This window comes from Tachysurus vachellii, chromosome 9 (assembly GCF_030014155.1).
Source record: "Tachysurus vachellii isolate PV-2020 chromosome 9, HZAU_Pvac_v1, whole genome shotgun sequence".
NCBI classification, from domain to species: Eukaryota; Metazoa; Chordata; class Actinopteri; order Siluriformes; family Bagridae; genus Tachysurus; species Tachysurus vachellii.
Genome location: NC_083468.1, coordinates 21,656,003 through 21,679,670, shown reverse-complemented (window position 1 = coordinate 21,679,670; position 23,668 = coordinate 21,656,003). Strand labels below are relative to the sequence as shown.

At 40.5% G+C, this 23,668-nt stretch overlaps 1 protein-coding gene across 1 annotated transcript; it reads left to right on the top strand.

Moving 5' to 3' along the window:
• The first annotated feature begins 1,313 nt into the window (after positions 1–1,313).
• Positions 1,314–21,911, top strand: rbm28 (RNA binding motif protein 28). Its single transcript, XM_060878218.1, has 19 exons — positions 1,314–1,640; positions 2,538–2,696; positions 2,818–2,936; positions 5,035–5,110; positions 5,330–5,422; positions 5,895–5,966; positions 6,043–6,130; positions 6,677–6,888; positions 6,969–7,041; positions 7,421–7,530; positions 9,281–9,354; positions 10,458–10,593; positions 10,985–11,049; positions 11,235–11,393; positions 14,640–14,789; positions 16,144–16,251; positions 19,506–19,744; positions 19,836–19,950; positions 21,542–21,911. The coding sequence occupies exons 1-19, from the start codon at positions 1,523–1,525 to the stop codon at positions 21,680–21,682; spliced, it is 2,307 nt and encodes a 768-aa protein (XP_060734201.1). The 5' UTR covers positions 1,314–1,522; the 3' UTR covers positions 21,683–21,911.
• Positions 21,912–23,668: the final 1,757 nt, after the last annotated feature.

Here is a 23,668-nt window from a genome sequence, read left to right as displayed (position 1 = left end):
TCTACTTCACCCTGTTCACCACTATCGTCGGGGTGGTCGTCTACGACAGGGGCGGCTAAACCGCGGCTCCCGAGCCGCATGCGGCTCTTTGCCCGGTTTCATGTGGCTCTTACGTTCATATCGAAGTTTGTATTTGTGTCCTTTTAATGTTCGTGTTCGCTTCGCTTGTGTTTAATACGGTATTTTTGTCAAACCCACATGTGAGTGGGATGAAAATACCTCAAAGTTTCCCAGTAGGAGCAAGATCATTTGAGTAAACAATTTGTCTCAAGTTCGCTCTTAAAATGGCAGGAAAAAAAAGGTGATGTTCATGTGTGCCCATGTGTATAATGTGGCTCTTTGCGGTAACACAGTAAAAAAAAAGTGGCTCTTGGTCTCTGACTGGTTGGACACCTCTGGTCTACGATAACGGGAGGCCCTCCAGTAGGGGCTTCCGACTCCTTTTGGCAACATTACGCTGAAATAGACCGTGCGGAGCTGCGTAATGTAATCTAGGAGCAGTGATTCGCCAAACCTCCCTTATTGCAGTTGCACACATTTCTTCTGATTTTATTTTGTAGTAACGAGTAACGTAGATGCTTGATGGAAATATAACGGAGTAAAAGTATACATTTTATCTAGGAAATGTAGTGGAGTAAAAGTGAAAGTTGACAAATTTAGGTAGCGAAGTAAAGTACAGATACGTGACATTTCTACTTAAGTACAGTAACGAAGTATTTGTACTCCGTTACAACACTGCTGCTCACCATTACTCCAACACGACCAATCACTGCTCACCATTACTCCAACACGACCAATCACTGCTCACCATTATTCCAACTCGACCAATCACTGCTCACCATTATTCCAACTCGACCAATCACTGCTCACCATTACTCCCAACAACCAATTGCTGATTACTGTTGAATCCCAATGACCAATCTTGGATCAGCACATCTTTGCTTATATTGAATGACAATATGTTTTATACATAAGAATATTTAGAATCATTTACAATTCGGATACAGTATGGAAAAATATTTTATTTCATTTTTATTTCAGCAGATAGAAATAGATCTGAAAGCAGCCACACTCGTTGATAACCCCAACAATAAAACAGGAAGTAAAATCCTTACAACTTCCGTTTGAACAAACGCGTCATTCTCGTTTTCCTACCCGTATTTGAATAAATCCCACCTTCTGTGTTGCGATTAGCTACTACTTTACAAAACAAGTCGCCGATTGGGTGATTGTTCTGTACAACATGGAAACACGTCACGAATCTTATCAGGCTGGCCAATCATAATGAGGGGGTGGGACTTGTAGAGAACGGGAAAAACATCCAAGATGGCCGCCTCGTAGAAAACGTGTTCTGTTACAGTGATCTATATTAAAAAAATAATAACACAAATTTAGAGCCGGTATTTATAAAACCTTTGCGTCAAAGCCAGGCAGCTTAGACAGCTGTCAGATTAGCTTGGTGACATTTTCAGCCTAAGCGGATTAAATCAGGTTTAAAGAGAATATCATCAGTACAGACAGAATGGCAGGACTGACTTTATTTATACGGAATTTACCCCCATCAGCGTCCAGTGAGCAGCTGGAGGAAATCTTCTCTGAAGTTGGACCGGTGAAGCGCTGTTTTGTGGTCAAAGATAAAGGTAACGAGCAAAAATATACCTTAAAAGTGCTTTCAATCTTTCTGCAGCCACATTTCAGACAAAAATAATTCCCCGACCCTTTAATGATGCCTTTAATAATGACTACACAGAAATGAGATGTGGGATGTTGTAGTGGTTAAGGCGTTGGATTACAGATCAGAAGGTCATGAGTTCGAATCCCAGGTCCACCAAGCTGCCACTGCTGGGCCTCTAAAAAAGGCCCTTAATCATCAATTGCTCAGTTGTGTATTTTGAAATAAATGTAACTCACTTTAGATAAGAGTGTCTGCTAAATGTCATAAACGTAATGATTTCCCCCCATTTCATTGTAGAAATAAATGAGTGCAGTCCTTTCTTTCTATCTTTCCTGAAGTGAAAACCCAACCGAGTCATGCTGTTTAGAGACAAAATATTTTTAAGAATTTAATCAAGCAAACAAAAACAGATTTCATTCTTAAAATACGTGTTGATATGCTCGTATTCATTATTTATTAATAAACGTAATCTTTAGACAACCGAATAGACACCGCTTTATAAGAAATACATCCACTGTATGTTTTTTATTTATGTTTTGCACTTTAGTTCCAGAAAGTTCCAAATTTTCAATCAAGCATCTTTAATTAAATACGATTTTTCAGGGTTTACTTATTCAGAATGAATTATTTAGTTTCTGATCAGCATTAAACCTATTTTCTTATGTAACGTTATCAGATCTGCAGATTTAAGGGTTAAATGAAATATCACCAGGAAGCATTAACACTTTCTTTGGCTATGCGCTGCTCTTTTAAGGAACAGCAGCGCATAGCCAAAGAAAGTGTTAATGCTTCCTGGTGATATTTCATTTTACCTATAATAAAAATAAGAACCGAAAACACAGTTGTGACTTCTTCCATCCAGGCTCCGATCAATGCCGTGGTATAGGCTACGTCACGTACTCCATGGAAGAAGATGCCCAGCGTGCTCTCAAAGAGATAAAGGATTACGACGGGAAACAAATATCAGTGGTTCAGGCAAAGAAAAAACTTTATGAAAAGAAGAAGGGGAAGAAGAAAACAGGTATGTGCCTTTTTTTTTTTTTTTTTTTTTTTTACAGACAGCTTTCTTACAGTTATATTACTTTTGCTGCCTCCATTCCAACGCATGGCTGTTTCTGTCTTTACATCTTATTGTTATACAGATGAGCAAAAAACAGAGAGTTCAGAAGAACCGTCAGAGGTGAAAAGCCAGCAGAAGTCACAAGGCATGAGGAAGAATAAGATGAAAGCCAGGCTTATAATCCGAAATCTCAGTTTTAAAGTAAGTGACTATGAAGAGGTAAAATACTGTGACGTGTGGTTGTGAGTGTAGTTACAGTTCTTGCACAGAAAATGGTAGATTTCCAGATATAATAAGTGGATCTGTATAAAGTGGTACGGTTTTATAGTGATAGTTGCTTCCAGGGTGTCCACAAAGTCAGGACCCAATGCCATATTCTTTATTTTGTATTTATTATTTACAACATTTGCATTACATGCTCATCCTTACACTCTAGGCATTTTCTTAGCTGCTGTTTCCTGTTTGTTTTCCCCCCCTTTAAATCAGGAGTCTGCAACCTTCAACATAAAAGTACTAAATTTTGATGCATTCATGAAATTATAGAACTACAAAAAGAAAACAGTTGAGATTTTATTGCCGTTTATGACGAAGGAAAACAAATTTTTACGAACAAGTGGGGGGAAAAAAAATCACTGGCACATGTAGGGTTACTTTCAAACAAAGACTATAATACATTTGTGGAAAAAAAATTTTAAGTGAAGCCCACTATAAAATATAATAAAACAAGGCAACAGCATATTAAAAAGAGCAAACTTAAAAATCTGCCATTTTGTTTTTAATTATGGCTGAAGTTCATTTCAGTATGCCGTCATCCATCGGGACTGAACATAGAACATAAATGCATCAGTTCAGGGTCTATATCAGATAGATATAGATATATAGATAGATAATATATAATTAGATAGATATATAGATTAAAAATAATTATATATATTTTTTAGTTTATTATTAGTATTAATTCCCTAGGGTGTTGGATACTGCTGGAATTTGTGAATTTCCCTTTGGGATGAATAGTGTATCTAATCGTATCTAATAGTATCTAATCTAATCTAATCTAATCTAATTAAATGATATCCACAATGCCTTTCTTGAAAGCATGTTTGCTCAGCTTTGAAATTGCTCGACTTTTAGCCTTGTGCATTTCAGCGAATGCTGTGTGTTCTGGAAATGTCTGACATGAGATTTTTTTTTGTTGTTTTCTAATTTTTTTTGCCACCTTTAAAGTGTACAGGTAAACAAACCGGCATCATCAGGAGGGAAGGCAAATTAATACGTCAAATGAGGAAACTTTTCATGTTCTTCTTAGATTTTCTTTTTTATGGATTTATCCACAGTTAGCTTTTTCCGGGGGTCAAAAAAAAAAAAAATCACCTTTCACCCGGCGCATAGTTTGGTCGACAAAATATTAGCAGTTTTTATTTGAATGTAACAAGATCAGTTCAATCTGGAAAATAAGAGATATTCCATTGAAAATAAAATAAAGTAGGCTTTATTTATTCCCATAATTTTTTTCCCTGAGGCTACAGGGAGCTACTGCAGAGGGATGAAAGAGCAGCATGCGTCTCTAGAGCCTCAGGTTGCCAGATCCTCTCAAAATATTCCTGCTGGTTTATAATAATAATGACCTTTATTTTCTATAGTGCCTTTTAAAAGTACATTTCAAAGCGCTTTACAAAAGCAAATAAAACAACAAAAATACACCACATAATAATATAAAGATTAAAATTAAAACAACAAAAATAGACTATAATATAAGCACAATGTAAAATTACAATTAGTCAATTAAAAGCTACCCTAAAAAAATGGGTTTTTTGGGATCCCTGTATATTGTCATGTATTTTGTATCACATTAGACTTTTCTGTGTTTATTATGTTGTGTGCTTTTGAATTTTAGGGAAAGCGAGTGGATTAAGATTCAGTACCTCACAGTGTATGCAGTATACAACTTGTAGTGAAGTGAGAACTCTGCTTATTCCTCCTAGACTGTGCATGTATAACTCAATTAAAGAACCTTGTTTAAAACAAGAATGAATAGAAAACCTAAGAAAGAAAAAGAGGTAATCGATGTATTTATGTTAGATGCATGGAAAGTGATGTATTAATGTGGAGGTGAGTTACATGTAGTAACAGTAAAGCACAGTGTGCAGAGCTTCAGTGAAGATGATAAGAGTTTATAGAACCCTAAAAGCTTTACACACGGACACGTTCGTCTTCTGAGAGACAAAGCTTTTTTTTTTTAAGATTTAATGTTTTTTTTTTATAATTTGAGATAAAGAAATCATTTTTTGGATTTTTCCAGTGCTCCGAGGCCGACCTTAAGGACGTCTTTTCAAAATATGGGACGGTGCTGGAAGTTAAGATCCCATTAAAACCAGGTAATGTTTACGGAATGACTTAAGGGTATATCACTAATATAGATATGTGAAAGTATTTGATCCTGAGTATTTAATGAGCCGCTTCTGGAGTAAAACGAGCCTTATACTGCTGTTGTGTTGACTTTGTACTATATTTACATTTCTGGCATTTTGGGGACACCTAATTCTGAGACCCAAATCAATGGTTACTGGTTGCTTAAAGAATGTTGTTGTGTGTAGATGGTAAGAAACGAGGATTTGCCTTCGTCCAGTTTAAGAACATGCTGGAAGCAGGAAAAGCCCTTGCAGCAACCAACCTGAAAGAAATTAAAGGTAAGACCCACATCCTCCTGACCAACCCAGTATTTACCCCCCACTGAATATAATGTAACATAGCATGACATAACCTGGAATTATGACGCGACGTATCCTATTATGACATGACGTACCCGATCGTGACACGACGTGACGAACCCGGTCGTGACACGACGTGACGAACCCGGTCGTGACACGACGTGACGTGCACCCTTGGTGACACGACGTGACGTGCACCCTTGGTGACACGACGTGACGTGCACCCTTGGTGACACGACGTGACGTGCACCCTTGGTGACACGACGTGACGTGCACCCTTGGTGACACGACGTGACGTGCACCCTTGGTGACACGACGTGACGTGCACCCTTGGTGACACGACGTGACGTGCACCCTTGGTGACACGACGTGACGTGCACCCTTGGATATATCATATCCTAATATAACTTTCGGAAATGCTGCAGTCTAACTTGAGTCGCTCTTTTCACAGACAGACAGGTCGCTGTAGACTGGGCCGTGTCTAAAGACAAGTTCGTGGCTAATCAGCTCGGCTCGGCGCCAGGTACCTTCTCCTTCTCTGTTCATGCTACGGTGCTGATGGTTTATTTTTATGTAAATCTGTGTCATTTTTATCACAGTAAGCAAAAATGTGGACACCTCAGAAGAGATGGCGGCTGCTGAAGAGGATGAGGATGAGGATGAGGATGAGGAGCCTACAGAGAAACGGTAAAGCTTTTGTCACATCACAATGGTGTAATAACAATGTTATTATGTTGTTATTTGTGTTCCGGAATGAATAAATTCTGAAACACTGACGAGGTTTAAGTGTTTTGGTGATAAGAGATTAAATACAGTGAAGGATAAAAGTATTCATACTGTAAGTGTTTTAATAACAAATTATGATAGCTAGCTTGCTTTTCCTATTTAGGTTTATACGTGGCATAACATTAGGTAGCTTTCATATAGAGGGCAGATTAGCTAAAGGAATTCCTTCTCCAGCTCAGTTTAGAACAGTGGAGTGTTTAGGTGGGTATTCAGCTGTTGGTAAATAAGCGCTATGTATCGTTTAAAGCTGCGGATGGCTGTGCATTTATGTTTATGGCATTTGGAAGACACCCTCATCCAGATCGACAGCTGAGCAGTTGAGGGTTAAGGGCCTCACTCAGGGGCCCAGCAGTGGCAACTTGATCTCACGTCCTATTGATCTGTAGTCCAACATGTGAGCACGGTTGAATGTGGCATGTGTTATGATCGTGTGACTCTTATTTAAAGGTCTAAAGCACAGCCAGAGGAGAACTCTCTCAGCGAGTCTGAGGTAGATTCAGCATCTGACGACGACGATGAGGATGATGATGACGATCACAGCAAAGACAGTGAGGATGATGACAATGGGTCTCTGGAAGCAGACAGCGATGCATCAGAGGAGGAGGATGATGATGATGATGATGAGGATGATGATGATGAGGATGATGATGAGAAAAATGGTATGATTCATTCATTCATTGATAGTGTTTTAGACGATGATGATTTTTTATTAATTATAAATGTTTCCTTCTCTCTTCAGCTAAGAAAAAACAGAGGAAACCTAAGAATCCTCTCCCTTCTGATGTGAACGAGGGAAAAACGATATTTATAAGGTAAGGATCTCAAAGGTTATGAGGAAGATGTTGATTTTTATGATATTTGATCTTATGATAGATTTTGCAACAGCGCACCAACGTGTGATTCAAAATCATGTTAAAGCACCACACTGGACCTGAAACGCAATCGAGTGCAATACGAAGACTTGTCGTGTCACACCGACTCGATCTCCGCCGACATTTCTTCAGCTCTGCCAAACTCGATGTATTACCATTCTAATTTCTGCAGTTCAGTGTCCGAGCATTCTATTACCAGTTACCACTCAAATGTGACTCGTGATGTGCGCTTGCTCTTGTCCCGACTCTACTCCCGCTTTACTGTGAAACACACATCATCTCTGCACTGCTCTCTAAACAACCTCTGTGTCTGCGGTAGAAACCTGTCGTTCGACTCAGAGCAGGAGGGCGTAGAGGAAGTTCTTCTGCAGTTTGGTGAACTCCGATATGTGCGTGTTGTGGTGCATCCTGAAACAGGACACTCCAAAGGTCGGTGCTGTTTTATCACACATCCAAATGTTTCCATTCCTCTGTAATAAAAAAAAAAAATAAAAACAGCTTTTTTTTTAGTTATCTTGTTTCTGACAAACCATTAGATGTGACAGAAACTTTTAAACATTGATACAGACCTTGTTATGAATCAGATAAACATAGATTTAACTCAATCTCACCTAATGTACACAGGAACTTGTTACTGATTTAAAGAATTCTTTTTTTTTTTTTTTTTTTTTTTTTTTTTTTTAAACTTGGTATTGATTCATTTTGGAGTCATTTAAGATGTACAGCCATTTCCACAGATCATCTACTAAAACATTTCCTATGCCAAATGAAACCAGGCTGTCTTGAGTTATGAAGCTTGTTTACGACTCGCACAGCCACAAAGCTGTTATTGATTCAGTAAGAAGTCGCCCAATCGCACCATTCACGACACGTGACTTTAAATTCACACAAACGTATTTGTTGTAAGCTCTGAACTTGTAGTGATCACAATATATTTACATATCATTACTCCTGTAAATAAAAAAGGGTGTTGATGGCCATGTATAAGAGCTCCATGGCCTAACAGAGTATCAGAAAATATCTAGTTACGTCCCAGATCATATACTCTCTCTCACTCTCACTCATCTTCTACCGCTTATCCGAACTACCTCGGGTCACGGGGAGCCTGTGCCGACCCTCAGGCGTCATCGGGCATCAAGGCAGGATACACCCTGGACGGAGTGCCAACCCATCGCAGGGCACACACACACTCTCATTCACTCACGCAATCACACACTACGGACAATTTTCCAGAGATGCCAATCAACCTACCATGCATGTCTTTGGACCGGGGGAAACCTGGAGGAAACCCCCGAGGCACGGGGAGAACATGCAAACGCCACATGTCCACTAGACAGTTTTACACCATTGTGTAGTCTGAAGAAGAAGCCGCCTTTATTTTTGTCATATACCTTACAGCAAATTCTATCTTTACATACCCCAGCTTTGGAAGTTCGGGCCAGTTGCGGTGCCCCTGGATCAGAGAGGGTTAATGGTAGCTTGACACTACTGCGGCTTGAACCCTAATTGTCTGATCAACAGAGATGGGGGACATATGACTTGACTCATATTTGAGTCGCATATTTGAGTCGCATATTTGAGACTTGTTTGACAAATATAAAAAAAAGACTCGACTTGACTTTGACTTGACAATTATGACTTGAGACTTACTTGTGAATTACTCCCACCTCTGCTGATCAACAACCCAGGGCCTTAACCCCTGCGCTAGGGGCGAGTGAGAAATATATAACGTGAGCCATGTGATCAGGCTGAAAATTCCAGCAAGTGAAGCGCACTTCAAGTATCCGCATAATTCACTTATTCGACTGATAACAGCAAGTGTTGGATGTTGGACACCATGCACTCGACACATGCACTCAAAGCTGATGCTGGATGAAATTCAAGATAGCCGATGACACTCCGGTGGACAAGACATCTCAGAAACGTCTTTAAATTCAGCTCACATTGTGCCGTCTTTTTCGTGTTATATTTTACAAAGTCATTGTATTGTGCTAAAGCTAGCTCCATCGTGTTCCGATCGACATCCAACGGGAAGCTGCTTATTCCGTAAAAGACTAGATAATACTCCTAAAATTTATACACAAAGGAGAGTAGATAGTGTGTAGTCATTCAGGAGACGTCATTTTTTTTTTTTTTTTTTTTTCCCCACTTTTAACTCTTTTTTTTTTTCTTATTCCAGGCTGTGCTTTTGCTCAGTTCAAAACTAAAGAGGCAGCAGAGAAATGTCTAGCAGCAGCACAGACAGAGTCTGAGGTGAGTCCAAATGAGTCCATCAGTGCTGTGCATGTGTACGCTGTGATTGTGTGGATGAGCATGTGGGCTTGCATTTTCTTTCTTTGTGTGAGGGTTTTCTCTAAGCCTCGGGGTCTCTGGTTTCCTCTGCTTTGTTCTGGCTCCGTGTCCGAGTCGTGTTCTGTGTCCGTGTCAGACTCCGAGTCCTGTACTGTGTCCGTGTCAGACTCCGAGTCGTGTACTGTGTCCGTGTCAGACTCCGAGTCGTGTACTGTGTCCGTGTCAGACTCTGAGTCGTGTTCTGTGTCCGTGTCAGACTCTGAGTCGTGTTCTGTGTCCGTGTCAGACTCTGAGTCGTGTTCTGTGTCCGTGTCAGACTCCGAGTCCTGTACTGTGTCCGTGTCAGACTCCGAGTCGTGTACTGTGTCCGTGTCAGACTCTGAGTCGTGTTCTGTGTCCGTGTCAGACTCTGAGTCGTGTACTGTGTCCGTGTCAGACTCCGAGTCGTGTACTGTGTCCGTGTCAGACTCCGAGTCGTGTACTGTGTCCGTGTCAGACTCTGAGTCGTGTTCTGTGTCCGTGTCAGACTCCGAGTCGTGTACTGTGTCCGTGTCAGACTCCGAGTCGTGTTCTGTGTCCGTGTCAGACTCCGAGTCGTGTACTGTGTCCGTGTCAGACTCCGAGTCGTGTACTGTGTCCGTGTCAGACTCCGAGTCGTGTACTGTGTCCGTGTCAGACTCCGAGTCGTGTTCTGTGTCCGTGTCAGACTCCGAGTCGTGTACTGTGTCCGTGTCAGACTCCGAGTCGTGTACTGTGTCCGTGTCAGACTCCGAGTCGTGTTCTGTGTGTGTGTCAGACTCCGAGTCGTGTTCTGTGTGCGTGTCAGACTCCGAGTCGTGTACTGTGTCCGTGTCAGACTCCGAGTCGTGTACTGTGTCCGTGTCAGACTCCGAGTCGTGTTCTGTGTCCGTGTCAGACTCCGAGTCGTGTACTGTGTCCGTGTCAGACTCCGAGTCGTGTACTGTGTCCGTGTCAGACTCCGAGTCGTGTTCTGTGTCCGTGTCAGACTCCGAGTCGTGTTCTGTGTGCGTGTCAGACTCTGAGTCGTGTTCTGTGTGCCGCAGGCCGGTGGATTGAGAGTGGACGGGAGGAAGCTGAACGTCGTGCTGGCAGTGAGCAGAGAGGATGCTTCTAAACTGAAGAACAAGAAAGAGAAAACTCACAAAGGCACCAGGAACCTCTACCTCGCCAGAGAGGGCTGTAAGTGCAGCCAATAACACGGCTCTGAGCCCGGGAAAGTGGATCAGACTATAAAGCCAAGAATGTGCTACACTTTTACGGTCTAGATAGAAAATGAATAGGAAAAAACACAAAGAGTGATTAAATCAAGTATTTTATTATTCGTGTCAAAATTCTTGCAAAAAGGTTCACAAAGGTTTCGCACCATGCGAGCCACCTGCTATAGTTAAAGGGGCGCAAAAGGTTCAAGTTGTTGACTCTGCTCTTTAAAATCTAAGAATGAATCTCATCTTTATCTAATCTATGTGATCTGAGTATAGTGTGTATTAAGCGTATTGAATCTGCATAATCCTGACATTTTTGATCCCTTTCAAATCTTTATTTCCTCTTTACTACCTCTTCCTGTGTTCAGTGATCCGTGCTGGAACCAAATCAGCGGAAGGAGTCTCTGCATCCGATATGGACAAGAGGGCGAGGGTAGGTCAGGAGTCCCACTAAGGGCACTTTTCTTGACATTTCCTTGTGATTTCCTGGTTGTTTCCTTGTGATTTTAATAGAAAAGCTAAACGTCAAAAGCTGTATCATGACGGTGGCTGTGTATGGTCTGTGTGAGATCTTCAGTGACGTGTGTGTGTGTGTGTGTGCGCACGCGCTTGTGTTAGTTTGCAGAGATGAAGAAGGCAAAGCTGAAGGACGTGAACGTGTTTGTGTCTCAAACTCGTCTGTGTGTTCACAACATTCCCAAAAATGTGGACCGCAAGAAGCTCTTCAAACTCTGCCTGTCTGCAGCAGGGGGAGGAAGGGGTGTCCGTATCAAGGAGGTAACACACACACACACACGCACATGCCTAACTCACACGCACACACACACAGCTATCACACACTAACACACACAGCTATCACACACTAACACACACAGCTATCACACACTAACACACACAGCTATCACACACTAACACACACACCTATCACACACTAACACACACAGCTATCACACACTAACACACACAGCTATCACACACTAACACACACAGCTATCACACACTAACACACACAGCTATCACACACTAACACACACAGCTATCACACACTAACACACACAGCTATCACACACTAACACACACAGCTATCACACACTAACACACACACAGCTATCACACACTAACACACACACAGCTATCACACACTAACACACACACAGCTATCACACACTAACACACACACAGCTATCACACACTAACACACACAGCTATCACACACTAACACACACAGCTATCCACGACTATCACACACAGCTACACTCACTAACACACACAGCTATCACACACTAACACACACAGCTATCACACACTAACACACACACAGCTATCACACACTAACACACACACAGCTATCACACACTAACACACACACAGCTATCACACACTAACACACACACAGCTATCACACACTAACACACACACAGCTATCACACACTAACACACACAGCTATCACACACTAACACACACACAGCTATCACACACTAACACACACACAGCTATCACACACTAACACACACAGCTATCACACACTAACACACACAGCTATCACACACTAACACACACAGCTATCACACACTAACACACACAGCTATCACACACTAACACACACAGCTATCACACACTAACACACACAGCTATCACACACTAACACACACAGCTATCACACACTAACACACACAGCTATCACACACTAACACACACAGCTATCACACACTAACACACACAGCTATCACACACTAACACACACAGCTATCACACACTAACACACACAGCTATCACACACTAACACACACAGCTATCACACACTAACACACACAGCTATCACACACTAACACACACAGCTATCACACACTAACACACACAGCTATCACACACTAACACACACAGCTATCACACACTAACACACACAGCTATCACACACTAACACACACAGCTATCACACACTAACACACACAGCTATCACACACTAACACACACAGCTATCACACACTAACACACACAGCTATCACACACTAACACACACAGCTATCACACACTAACACACACAGCTATCACACACTAACACACACAGCTATCACACACTAACACACACAGCTATCACACACTAACACACACAGCTATCACACACTAACACACACAGCTATCACACACTAACACACACAGCTATCACACACTAACACACACAGCTATCACACACTAACACACAGCTATCACACACTAACACACACAGCTATCACACACTAACACACACACAGCTATCACACACTAACACACACAGCTATCACACACTAACACACACAGCTATCACACACAGCTATCACACAGCTATCACACACAGCTATCACACAGCTATCACACAGCTATCACACACAGCTATCACACACAGCTATCACACACAGCTATCACACAGCTATCACACACAGCTATCACACAGCTATCACACACAGCTATCACACAGCTATCACACACAGCTATCACACACAGCTATCACACAGCTATCACACACAGCTATCACACACAGCTATCACACACAGCTATCACACAGCTATCACACACAGCTATCACACAGCTATCACACACAGCTATCACACACTAACACACACAGCTATCACACACTAACACACACAGCTATCACACACAGCTATCACACAGCTATCACACACAAACACGCACAGCTATCACACACAAACACGCACAGCTATCACACAAACACGCACACCTTACACACACACACCTTAGCAAAAATGACTGAACATAACCGCTTCCTAATGAATGGCTCATGACTGTGCTTAGTCATTTCTTTTTTTTCTTGAAGCATTTCTTGTCTTCAGCTTCCATATTACACCTGTTCCTGATTGTTCAGAAGAGAGCTTTGGTTTGGTTTAAATCTTTAACTACAGAAGAGTTGAGCTCAACATAGTCCTTTACTAATACTTCTATCACTTAACACAGACTCAGTAATACATTGCAGTTTCACTTCAACATTAGGAAGGTAGTTTTTAAAGCTGCGACATGATCTTTGTAGGACGATCACCAAGACACGGATATACAGTCAATCTAAACATTTCTGCGTCGTCTTAATGAACTGTATATCGTCTCCACGACAGGAAGCCAACTTCTACCTATACGTATGCACGTATGTCACACATGTATTTGCTAGTGTTAACAAAAAACAATTTCACTTCTTCAGCGAGCAGATTATCGGACGCGTCGAGCCGAACTTGCGGCAGGATTCCCCCGTGTCAGCTCATGATTAATTCATTCGGAGAAACTGCGATGCGGAATAGTCTGTCTGCGATGGCTGACGTCTTAGAAAACGTTTACGTTCCTGTGGGAATAAAGAAATGACAGCACAAACGAAGCCGGTTACTGGTTATAGTGCTGGGAAGCGTTTAAATAGTGGCTCGTTTATTACAGCCTACTCTCAGTGACTCGTCATGACCCGATGTCTAATCACTAACAGATCGCACACTGGTGCTGTGGTTCGATCAGTAGCTGAGGAAAATGAGAGAAACTTACTTCTGCCACATGTGCTGACGATCAGCTAGCGGTGTCTTGGTGTCCGACAGCACGGCACACCTACAACTTCAGAGATCTTGTGGAGTCTGTGTCTAGACAGATTATAGCTGTTTTGGGGGAACAACTAGGGGATCTACATCTGCTGTGTCGTGTATAAGACCATTATGTTATATGTTAAGCTATAATAAGAGAATAATATTTCTTTTGTCTTCCAAAGTAGTGATCTACAGATGTTGCTTAAAATGTCTATTCACGTTGATAGAGACGAGTTTTATACACCAACACAACATAAAATACAGTAACAGAATTACACAAGATTGCACTGTTTCCCTACATCAACACTAGATGGCAGTATTGTGTTAGCATGGTTCTGATATTAGTCTGATCAGGTCTGTACCATTGCAGGAAAAAAAAATTCTTGGTACAAACTACTTGTTATCCTTATCAAATATATCATATTTGTGTTTAAAATCAACCCCATTGCTGTCTTTCTGTCCTTCTTATAGTGTCACGTGATGTACGATAGGAAGCCGGTGCGAGGCGAACCCTTGGGTCACTCGCTAGGTTACGGCTTTGTGGAGTTTCAGGAGCATGAACACGCCCTCCAAGCCCTGCGTCACCTTAACAACAACCCCAACATCTTCACAGCCAACAAGGTCAGTCCGGTGACAGAAGGTCAAGATGTCGAACCCGTTTCCTGCACCGTCGAGTGCACAGGTTTTTATCCCACAGTGTTTGGAACATTTGATGCAGCTTCAATTTGAATTCTGGAACAACAAAAGGAAGAAGAATGAAAGCAGCAGAAAAACATATACCTGACTCGAAGAAGGCAGTATTACGGCATCAGAGACGTGATGATGTGATGATGCCAAAACCACAACAATTTTAAAATTAAATTAGTAATTAAATTTAAAATAAAAAATTAGTCGCCGCGTTAATCGTGCTTCGATGTGACGTCACAAAAACGTCGCTGACTCAAGCAACGTGCTTCTCTCTATCGCTCTCTCACACACACACACACACACACACACACACACACACACACACTCGGTCATAATCGCATTAATGAGAAATCTGTATGACGCTTTTGTGTTGAGAGACAGCAGAGGTTAGTCAGTGATGTGTGAGGTGACGTGCAGGATCCAGGAGAGTGAAAACAGACAAACGTTTGGAAACGAAACAAAAACAAAGAATCAGCTTAGAATTTCATTCTGAAACACATCTTGGATTCCATAAAGATCACGTAAAATATAAAAATGTGGTAGCCTAGTGGTTAAGGTGTTGGACTACCAATCAGAAGGTTGTAAGCTTGAATCCCTGCATCCCTGAATCCCTGTAAGCTTGAAGCTGCCACTGCTGGGCCCCTTGAGCAAGACTCCTAACTCTCAATTTTTCAGCTGTATAAAAAATTATTCAGCTGAGATTAAAAAAAAACTAAGTCACTCTGGTTAATGCCGTAAATATAAAAATGGCTATGCCAGTCTTACGGTGTGTTGATTTATTTTTCTTTAACACTGTAAATGCCTGTTTTATTGACCTGGGATGTACACAAACATTTGCACTCAACAAGTGTATATAGTGCTGTACGATGAGGGTTTTCGTGTCGTCTTGCATGCAGGCGGAAATCTAGCCTTATTGCGTGCAGTGGGAGGAAGTTAATTTACTTAAAATCCTAATGAAGGCTGTTTACGTTCGTGCTGCAGTTGTGTATAGCGTATTCTCTGCTTGCTTGATGATCTGTAACCACTCAGGGACTTTTTCTGAACACACTGCAGCTTCCTAGAAGTAATTTTATGGATATCTTTTTCAGTCAAAGCCGTCATGCCACGAAGTTACACGTTTTCCTGTCAAGTTTTTTTCTTGTTGGAAAAATTGTTGAATAATTATGTCTATTATTTCCTGAACCTTTTGTTCAGTTGCTCTGAAATTACGTTTAGGAATGTTTTGCTCGAAGCCGTACCAATAGTGTGTGTGTGTGTGTGTGTGTGTCTTTTGATGTGTTCTGCACAGAGGCCCATTGTGGAGTTTTCTCTGGAGGATGGGAGGAAGTTAAAATTGAAGGCTATGAGAGCGGAGAAGAGCAGAATGGCATCCGCCTCTGACCCCAGGGCCGAAAAGGTGAGGCTCGTTATGTAAATCTCATCCACTTTAACCCACTGTGCTCCCTAAACCATACCCAACAAAGTCCCAAACGAATAAAGCACGTTCTGAAATCTGGATGAAGGAAATTAATCAAAGACAGCTTGGTGTCTGCTGTGAGAGATGTGCTGTATCGTGAACATCTGTTCCTCTACAATCTGTTCTTCACTAATCTCTTCTTCAGAACCAGCCAGTCGGACTGGAATGATATTTACCGGCTATTTGTTCCGATTAGAAGAAAAGCAGTAGAATTCATTTATTTTCATTACGGTACGAGCGCAACGATTTTACCTAATACGTTTTTAGAAAATCTGTCCGCTGCGGCGGTTTTGAACGTTGTATACATTGTTTGGGGGGAAAACCAACAGACTCTAGTGCATCGTAAGTGCTTAAAAAAGCATTAGCTATACAGTACAGCGATGTCAAATCACATGCCCAAATCTAGACTTGTACACGTGTATGTGCATAAATGATTTAAAACATCATTTTCTATGCTAGCCAGCTACCAAAACTCAGCACTGTGTTAATCTCAGCTAGTGAAGTAGTTCGATTAGTTAATGTTGATTCTCCGGCTGTAGCTATATAAGGGCTTATGAGCGAATCTGAGAAGATGGAAAGGAACATTTATATGGTGGATGGATTGTACCGTATGTGGTTCTTTCTCAAGCTTTTGCCACTACATTGGAAGCGCACAATTCTCTTGGTTTGTTGTAGCATTACAATAATTCATTTCTGTTCAATTTGGTTTGTATAGCGCCTTTAACAATGGACATGGCCTTAAAGCAGCTTTACAGATCATGAGAAATCTAGTACAAAAAGATTCAAGATTAATATCAGACTTTTATTTAAACGTGTTTGTATTTATCCCCAATGAACAAGTCTGAGGTGACTGTGGTGAGGAAAAACTCCCTTAGATGGAAGAGGAAGAAACCTTGAGAGGAACCAGACCTGAAAGGGAACCTCATCCTCATTTGACTGACACTTGAGGGTGTGATTATAAACTGTTATAATCTGTTTTAAACTGTTTTTGAGGAAGTCGTGGCCTAATTGTTAGAGAGTTTGACTCTTAACCCTAAGGTTGTGGGTTCAAGTCTTGGGCCGGCAATACCACGACTGGGGTGCCCTTGAGCAAGGCACCGAACCCCCCCCAACTGCTCCCCGGGCGCCGCAGCATAAATGGCTGCCCACTGCTCCGGGTGTGTGTTCACGGTGTGTGTGTTCACTGCTGTGTGTGTGCACTTTGGATGGGTTAAACGCAGAGAACAAATTCTGAGTATGGGTCACTGTACTTAGCCGTATGTCACTTTTAAACATCAGAGAGTGTGAATTATCATAAACACAGGAGTCTGTTATTATAAATAATGTTATAATGAATGATTTTCTGTACTAAGTCTAAGAGGCTCAGACCGGTTCCAGCATCACCAAGCAGCTATGCAAAGAAGCGTTTAAGCCTTAATAGAATAGTGGAGATTATTCTAACTGTAAAAGGAGAATAAATTTATCTGGAAAGATTTATTCTCCGTTTTAAGATTTTTTCTTCAGCACATGCTGTCTGGCATCCAAACACTTTTGGCCATGAACTGTTGACAGACTTCTGATGGATGATAATCAACAGGAAATAGATTAAAACTTTAAAATTATTTAAAATGGTCAGAGTGTCACCAATGTGCTAGCAAAAAACAGGCGCTGTGTTGTGACGAAAGACGTGTATATCAGATTCTTTCGCTGATCCATCCACAGAAACTGGTCACTCCTCTGACTCTGTGACAGGGTTTTCAGTAATGTCTTGAAGATCCTGCAAAATCACTAGCTAAACTTTATACTCTATGTATAAACACAATATGATGACGAGAATATCGAAGACTTTATTGTATTGCTTGTTTAGCATTTCCCCCCCACCTAAGCCTAAAAAAACAGTGATGCTCAGTGTAAAACAGTGATTCTGTGTTTCTTTAACCATTTCTGGGTTGGTTTTGTCTTGTTCGTCTTCTTGTGGGTCTCTCGCTTTATTCTCTGTGTGTATATAGACATGTCTGAACCAGGTATTTGGATGATATATTCTGGTGGCAGAATTCATGCCATAAGCATCCACAAGGTGGCAACCAGATGATACACAAAACCCCAAACATCCACCGCCATATTTAGCACCAGATAACGTGCTTTTCCAGCCATGTGTCGGGAAAACCGCTGACGTTGTGCTTGACCAAAAAGGTTGATTTCGGTCTCATCCAAGCACAACACAAAAAAGCCAATTACTGTTGACATGCCACACGGTGGACTTCAGACGCTGCATGTTTAGAAAGTCTCTCTGGAAGCGCTTCGTCTTTGCATCGCTTTCAGACTGCTTGTTGTTATGAAAATGGCAGGTAACATTTGAAATCCTGACAAGCACAAGAATCAGCGAAACGGTGCAATTAAAAATTCTACAGTAGTGAATTCTGGGCTCTCGTTGTTCGGCGTCATCCTCACCGGGTTGGAGCACAAGTGTGCTCACGAGTTCACTTCCTGACGTGAAACTTTTTGTTGCAGCTCTAATTGTTTTAGCAATATTTTTAACAGCTTGTACTTGAGCAGATCAACAACCCTGTATCTTTTTTGTGTTTTTTTCTACACAGTTGGAAGACAGATAGAGACAGATATATATATGTGTGTGTGTGTGTGTGTGTGTGTGTGTGAGAGAGAGAGAGAGAGAGAGATCTGGTCAACGACACCAAACCCTCACCTCTGAAATCTACAGTGCCTGAGAAAGAAGCCATAGTAAAATTGGCCATTTAAAATGACTTTAGAGAACCGGCCTATGAATGCCAGGCTTCTCTGTGTGATCTTGGTACAGTCTCCTGGTCTTGCCCTCTCCTCTCACCCTCATTGTAAACTAATGCCCATGGGTCAGTACACAGCAGGAGCTGCCAGCACTGGTGCTAGTTTGAATATGTGCTTATATAGTTTTTACATACGTGCGTACTGTACACTGAAAGATTATTGTTTTCCATGTTGGACACCAAGTTGGCATCATCCATGATGGAAGGAATTGTATAACACATCTGCACAAGGCACACACACACATTTAACTCTATGGGGGTTTTCCCCACTGGGTATTTTACATCTGTTAGGTGAAAATGTTAAATTCTTTATTACGTTTATTACCTTTAAGGAAGTCAATATTCTACACTGAACAGTAGTCTGTTTATTTGTAGACATCAATGTTTAACTTCATATCAATGACTGTATCACAGAAAAAAGAGAACAGCGCCGGACCTCAGAAAGACAGAAGTAAGCAGCCTTGGCAGAAATCTCCTAAAAAGGCATCTGCCGCAGTTCAGCAGTCAGCAGGAACTCAGAAGAACCAAGCAGCTCCGAGCGGCCATTACTCCGGCTTCAGAACCACTCCGGAAGTCGAGCATGTCGAAGTGGGCGACGGCAAAAAACGCCAGAAGATTCTTCCCATGCCTTCACACTTCGGCCCAAAGATCAGGTACTGATATGAAAAAGAATCAATACATTTATTTTTAAAAAAAGTCGTATGTTTGATTGCTTGAACTGATGCTTTCTTTTTAATGCAACAGGAAAAGGGATAAAGGTAAACAGACTGCCCAGGTTAGGAAAATGAAGACGGTCCCTAGCAGGAAGGAGAGAAAGGGACTCAACTCAATGGAGAAACCAAATCAAAATAAAAAACAGGTGAACGTTATTTTATAGTAGGAGAGAAACAGCACTGTGTATAATATAGTGGGGGCGAGTGGCTCTGAAAATGCTCTTTACCTACATATGATCGTACATGATCAACATACGGCAGCCCAAACCCGAAATAACCTTAATTATAGAATACGGACACACCAAGAGTTACCGAACTCCATATCTAGATATAGACAATAGCCTTTTACCTATATGCAAGTGTGTGCATGCTCATGTTAATGCATTTTGGTTGAAATAATATTTGCTCCGTTAAAATTAGGCCTTGTGTTAAACCTAATTGTTGACCCATGTACTAGTGAGACACCAGAGAACTCCCAGCATGCACCAGGGTGTCTATGACCCCTGAAAAGACATAAATTATCTAAACATTTTTTATGAATGAAAGTCTTCATGTATTAAATTGCCCTATATTTTAATTTGCAGTCCTTTAGGTGTTTTTAGATATTCCAGTGACGCTGTAAATATTATTAAAAAAAAAAAATCATTGGATCATCTGTACAACATCTGTACAAAAACATCTGTACATTGCGATGCACTGTTGTATGTAAATGTTTATGTAGGTAAAAAGATGTAGAACTGTTTCAGTAATGCTGAATACTAAATTAAACTAGTAAGACTAAACTAATCAATTATCTTTAAATCACATTCACAGCAAAGCTTTTAGTGATGCCCACAAAACTTCAGCAACTTCAAGGCAAAGCTCAAAGAGAGAGAAAAAATGTCTTATAACCTTGGCATCATACAAACACACACACACACACACACACACACACACACACACACACACACACACACACACAGATGAATGAGTGACTTTTACCTGTATAACAAATTACATGCCTTTCTTTCTTTTTTCTTTTTTCCTTTTTCTTTCTTTTTCTTTTTCTTTCTTTCTTTCTTTCTTTCTTTCTTTCTTTCTTTCTTTCTTTCTTCTTTTTTTTCTTTTTCTTTCTTTCTTTCTTTCTTCTTTTTTTCTTTCTTTCTTTCTTTTTTTCTTTCTTTCTTTCTTTCTTTTTTTGCTTTTCTTTCTTTCTTTCTTTCTTTCTTTCTTTCTTTCTTTCTTCCTTTTTCTTTCTTTCTTTCTTTCTTTCTTTCTTTCTTTCTTTCTTTTTTCCTTTTTCTTTCTTTCTTTCTTTTTTCCTTTTTCTTTCTTTTTCTTTCTTTTTTCCTTTTTCTTTATTTATTTCTTTCTTTTTTCCTTTTTCTTTCTTTCTTTCTTTCTTTCTTTTTTCTTTTTTCCTTTTCTTTCTTTCTTTCTTTCTTTCTTTCTTTCTTTCTTTCTTTCTTTCTTTCTTTCCGAAACAACAGAGTTTAACAAGATTTACACTAAGTTCATTTTCATATAAAACTTGATGAGCTCATGCCAGTGGAATTTTCATAGTTCATGGTTTACGTTAGTTCGGCTCCTAATTTGCAAATTTACGTACATTTCCCGGAGCTCCCATTTCCCCCTTAAAACAATTTATAGAGCTTGTAACATCTAAAGCTTGATAAATCAGGCACAACACTCGCATTTTACTTAGAATCAGAATTCTCTATAGTGTGGTCATTATGTATGTTTTTATTGTGATTTCAGAATTCTAAACCAGTGAAAAGAAAGTTCCAGAACAGAGAGGACGATCGTTTTGACCGTCTGGTCGAACAGTACAAGAAGAAACTCACAGGCACATCGAATTCTAAGGACTCGCTCGTCAAGAAGAGCAAGTGGTTCAGTTAAAAGTGGGTGTAAATAGCGCTGTGTGTGTGTGCGAGCGAGAACACCAGAGAACAACTGGATGTAACTCGGTGTCTCCGGTGTGATAAGTTTTATATTAAAGATTAAAAAAAAAGTGTACTATAATAAAACAACGTTTCATGTTCTGACATTTTCCACTTTTATGTTGCTCTATTTTTAGGTGTAGAAGAATACACCAGTCTGTGGAAAATAAATATTTGTGTACACATGATTTTACTGGTATTATTTACAGCAGAATGCGGACGAGTTTGCAAAAAAGCACTTTCACAAAAAAGAATTCCTGCTGATCCCTGATCAGCAAGCCAGATGTAAACGTTGTTTCTCGTCATTGTCACAACATCTGTAATGAGTAGCTAGTGTCATATAAGAAGATTTTTAGCCACAGCTGGAATCTTTCAAGTCCAGCTGATAGTGAGATTATTATTATTGTTATTATTGTTGTTGTTGTTGTTATTATTTTGTTTAAGTTTGACACTGAACCGTTGTTCGAGTGAAGCTTTTCAGTTCTGCTCACACGTATATAAAAACATCTCAGGGTTTTTAAAGAGCTTGGTGTTTAAATACCTTTCTCCTGTTTTCCTAAACTCCACTGACCATAACCAACCTTCCCCATTCTCACAAAACTTGAAACAGGAATTAACACAACAAACTGGGACCAGTTGTGGTAATCGGGACCTACCTTGTAGGTCAAACTGTGCTACAGTGATATAGAAAAGTTTCAGTAATGCTGATTTTTTCCTTATGAACTACTAAATCAAATTAGTGAGACTGAAACTAATCAATTATCTTTAAATCACATTCACAGCAAAACTTTTAGTGATGCAAACAAAACTTCATCAACTTTAAGGCAAAGCTCAAAGAGAGAGAAAAAAGGTCTTATAACATTGGCATGTTGGGCATCATACACACACACACACACACAGAGATTCCTTGATCTGTTATACAGTGACATTTCATTTATCCAAATTACATGACCTTTCTTTCTTTCTCTCACTTTCTCTCTCTCTCACTCTCTCTCTCTTTCTCTTTCTTGAATAACTTCCACTTGTATTATGAGCCACACCACATTTCAGCTGAATCCAGGATCAAACTAAGAATTCACACTCAGCAGATCGTACATGACTCTGTGGACAAACTCCAGAAACCTTAATCTGTTAAAGACTATAAATTTCAAAAATGTCTGTCATAAACAATCCTCTCAGTCCCCAGATTTAATATGAACATGGTAACGCATGACTTCTCGCAGAGCGGCATAGAGACATCAGGAATAACGTGCCTTGTATTACACCTGAGACGATACAAATGTGGACCAACGATGTTTACATTGGTTCATCTGAGCTGAAGGTTGAGGTCAGGGTTCAGTTACGTGCATACTTTTGAAAGAACGTGCTTATTTTCTTTATCGTAGTAAGTCAGGATTATGTAATTTTGCCCCAGTTCTATTTAAAATCATTGCTCTTCCAGGGATTTAGATGTAGAAAAGTGGGTGAGAGTAAATATTTACTATACCGGAGGTACACGTGTGCTTTCTGCTGCGTCATTCTTTTACTTGTTTCATTTCTCTGGAAAAGAATAGTTACTCTCCGTCTTCACTTTTCATTCCATGTCTAACAATCTATTCTTTTTGTCCTATAAAACAGATAAATGGCACTCTACAGCATTTTAGCCCTCTTTCTTTTAGGAGAGTCTCATGTTATACTTTATACAACTCTGTCCTGCCTTTAAATCCACAAATGCATGTCTCATTAAGTCCCACTACACAGAGCTTTTAGCTGGAAAGACAATTTTGCTGCAACATCAGGCAGCCAGATGGCCGTACAATATAAATGATTGCTAATAAATCGGGTTTGTCGTGTCGGTCCTTTGTGTTTCTTATTTGAGGCTGCATACAGTATATCCTGGAAAAAAGGAAAACTTTCTGCTTAGAGAACTGTGTTTTTTATTTCAGTGAGCTTGAATATATGAGAA

What these genes read in the sequence shown, in the direction of transcription:
- rbm28 (XM_060878218.1), top strand. Translation starts at nt 1,523, where the DNA reads ATGGCAGGACTGACTTTATTTATACGGAATTTACCCCCATCAGCGTCC. An exon ending in TCCGAAATCTCAGTTTTAAA is followed by an intron (nt 2,937 to 5,034) that starts GTAAGTGACTAT and finishes GGATTTTTCCAG; the next exon opens with TGCTCCGAGGCCGACCTTAA. An exon ending in CACTTCGGCCCAAAGATCAG is followed by an intron (nt 19,745 to 19,835) that starts GTACTGATATGA and finishes TTAATGCAACAG; the next exon opens with GAAAAGGGATAAAGGTAAAC.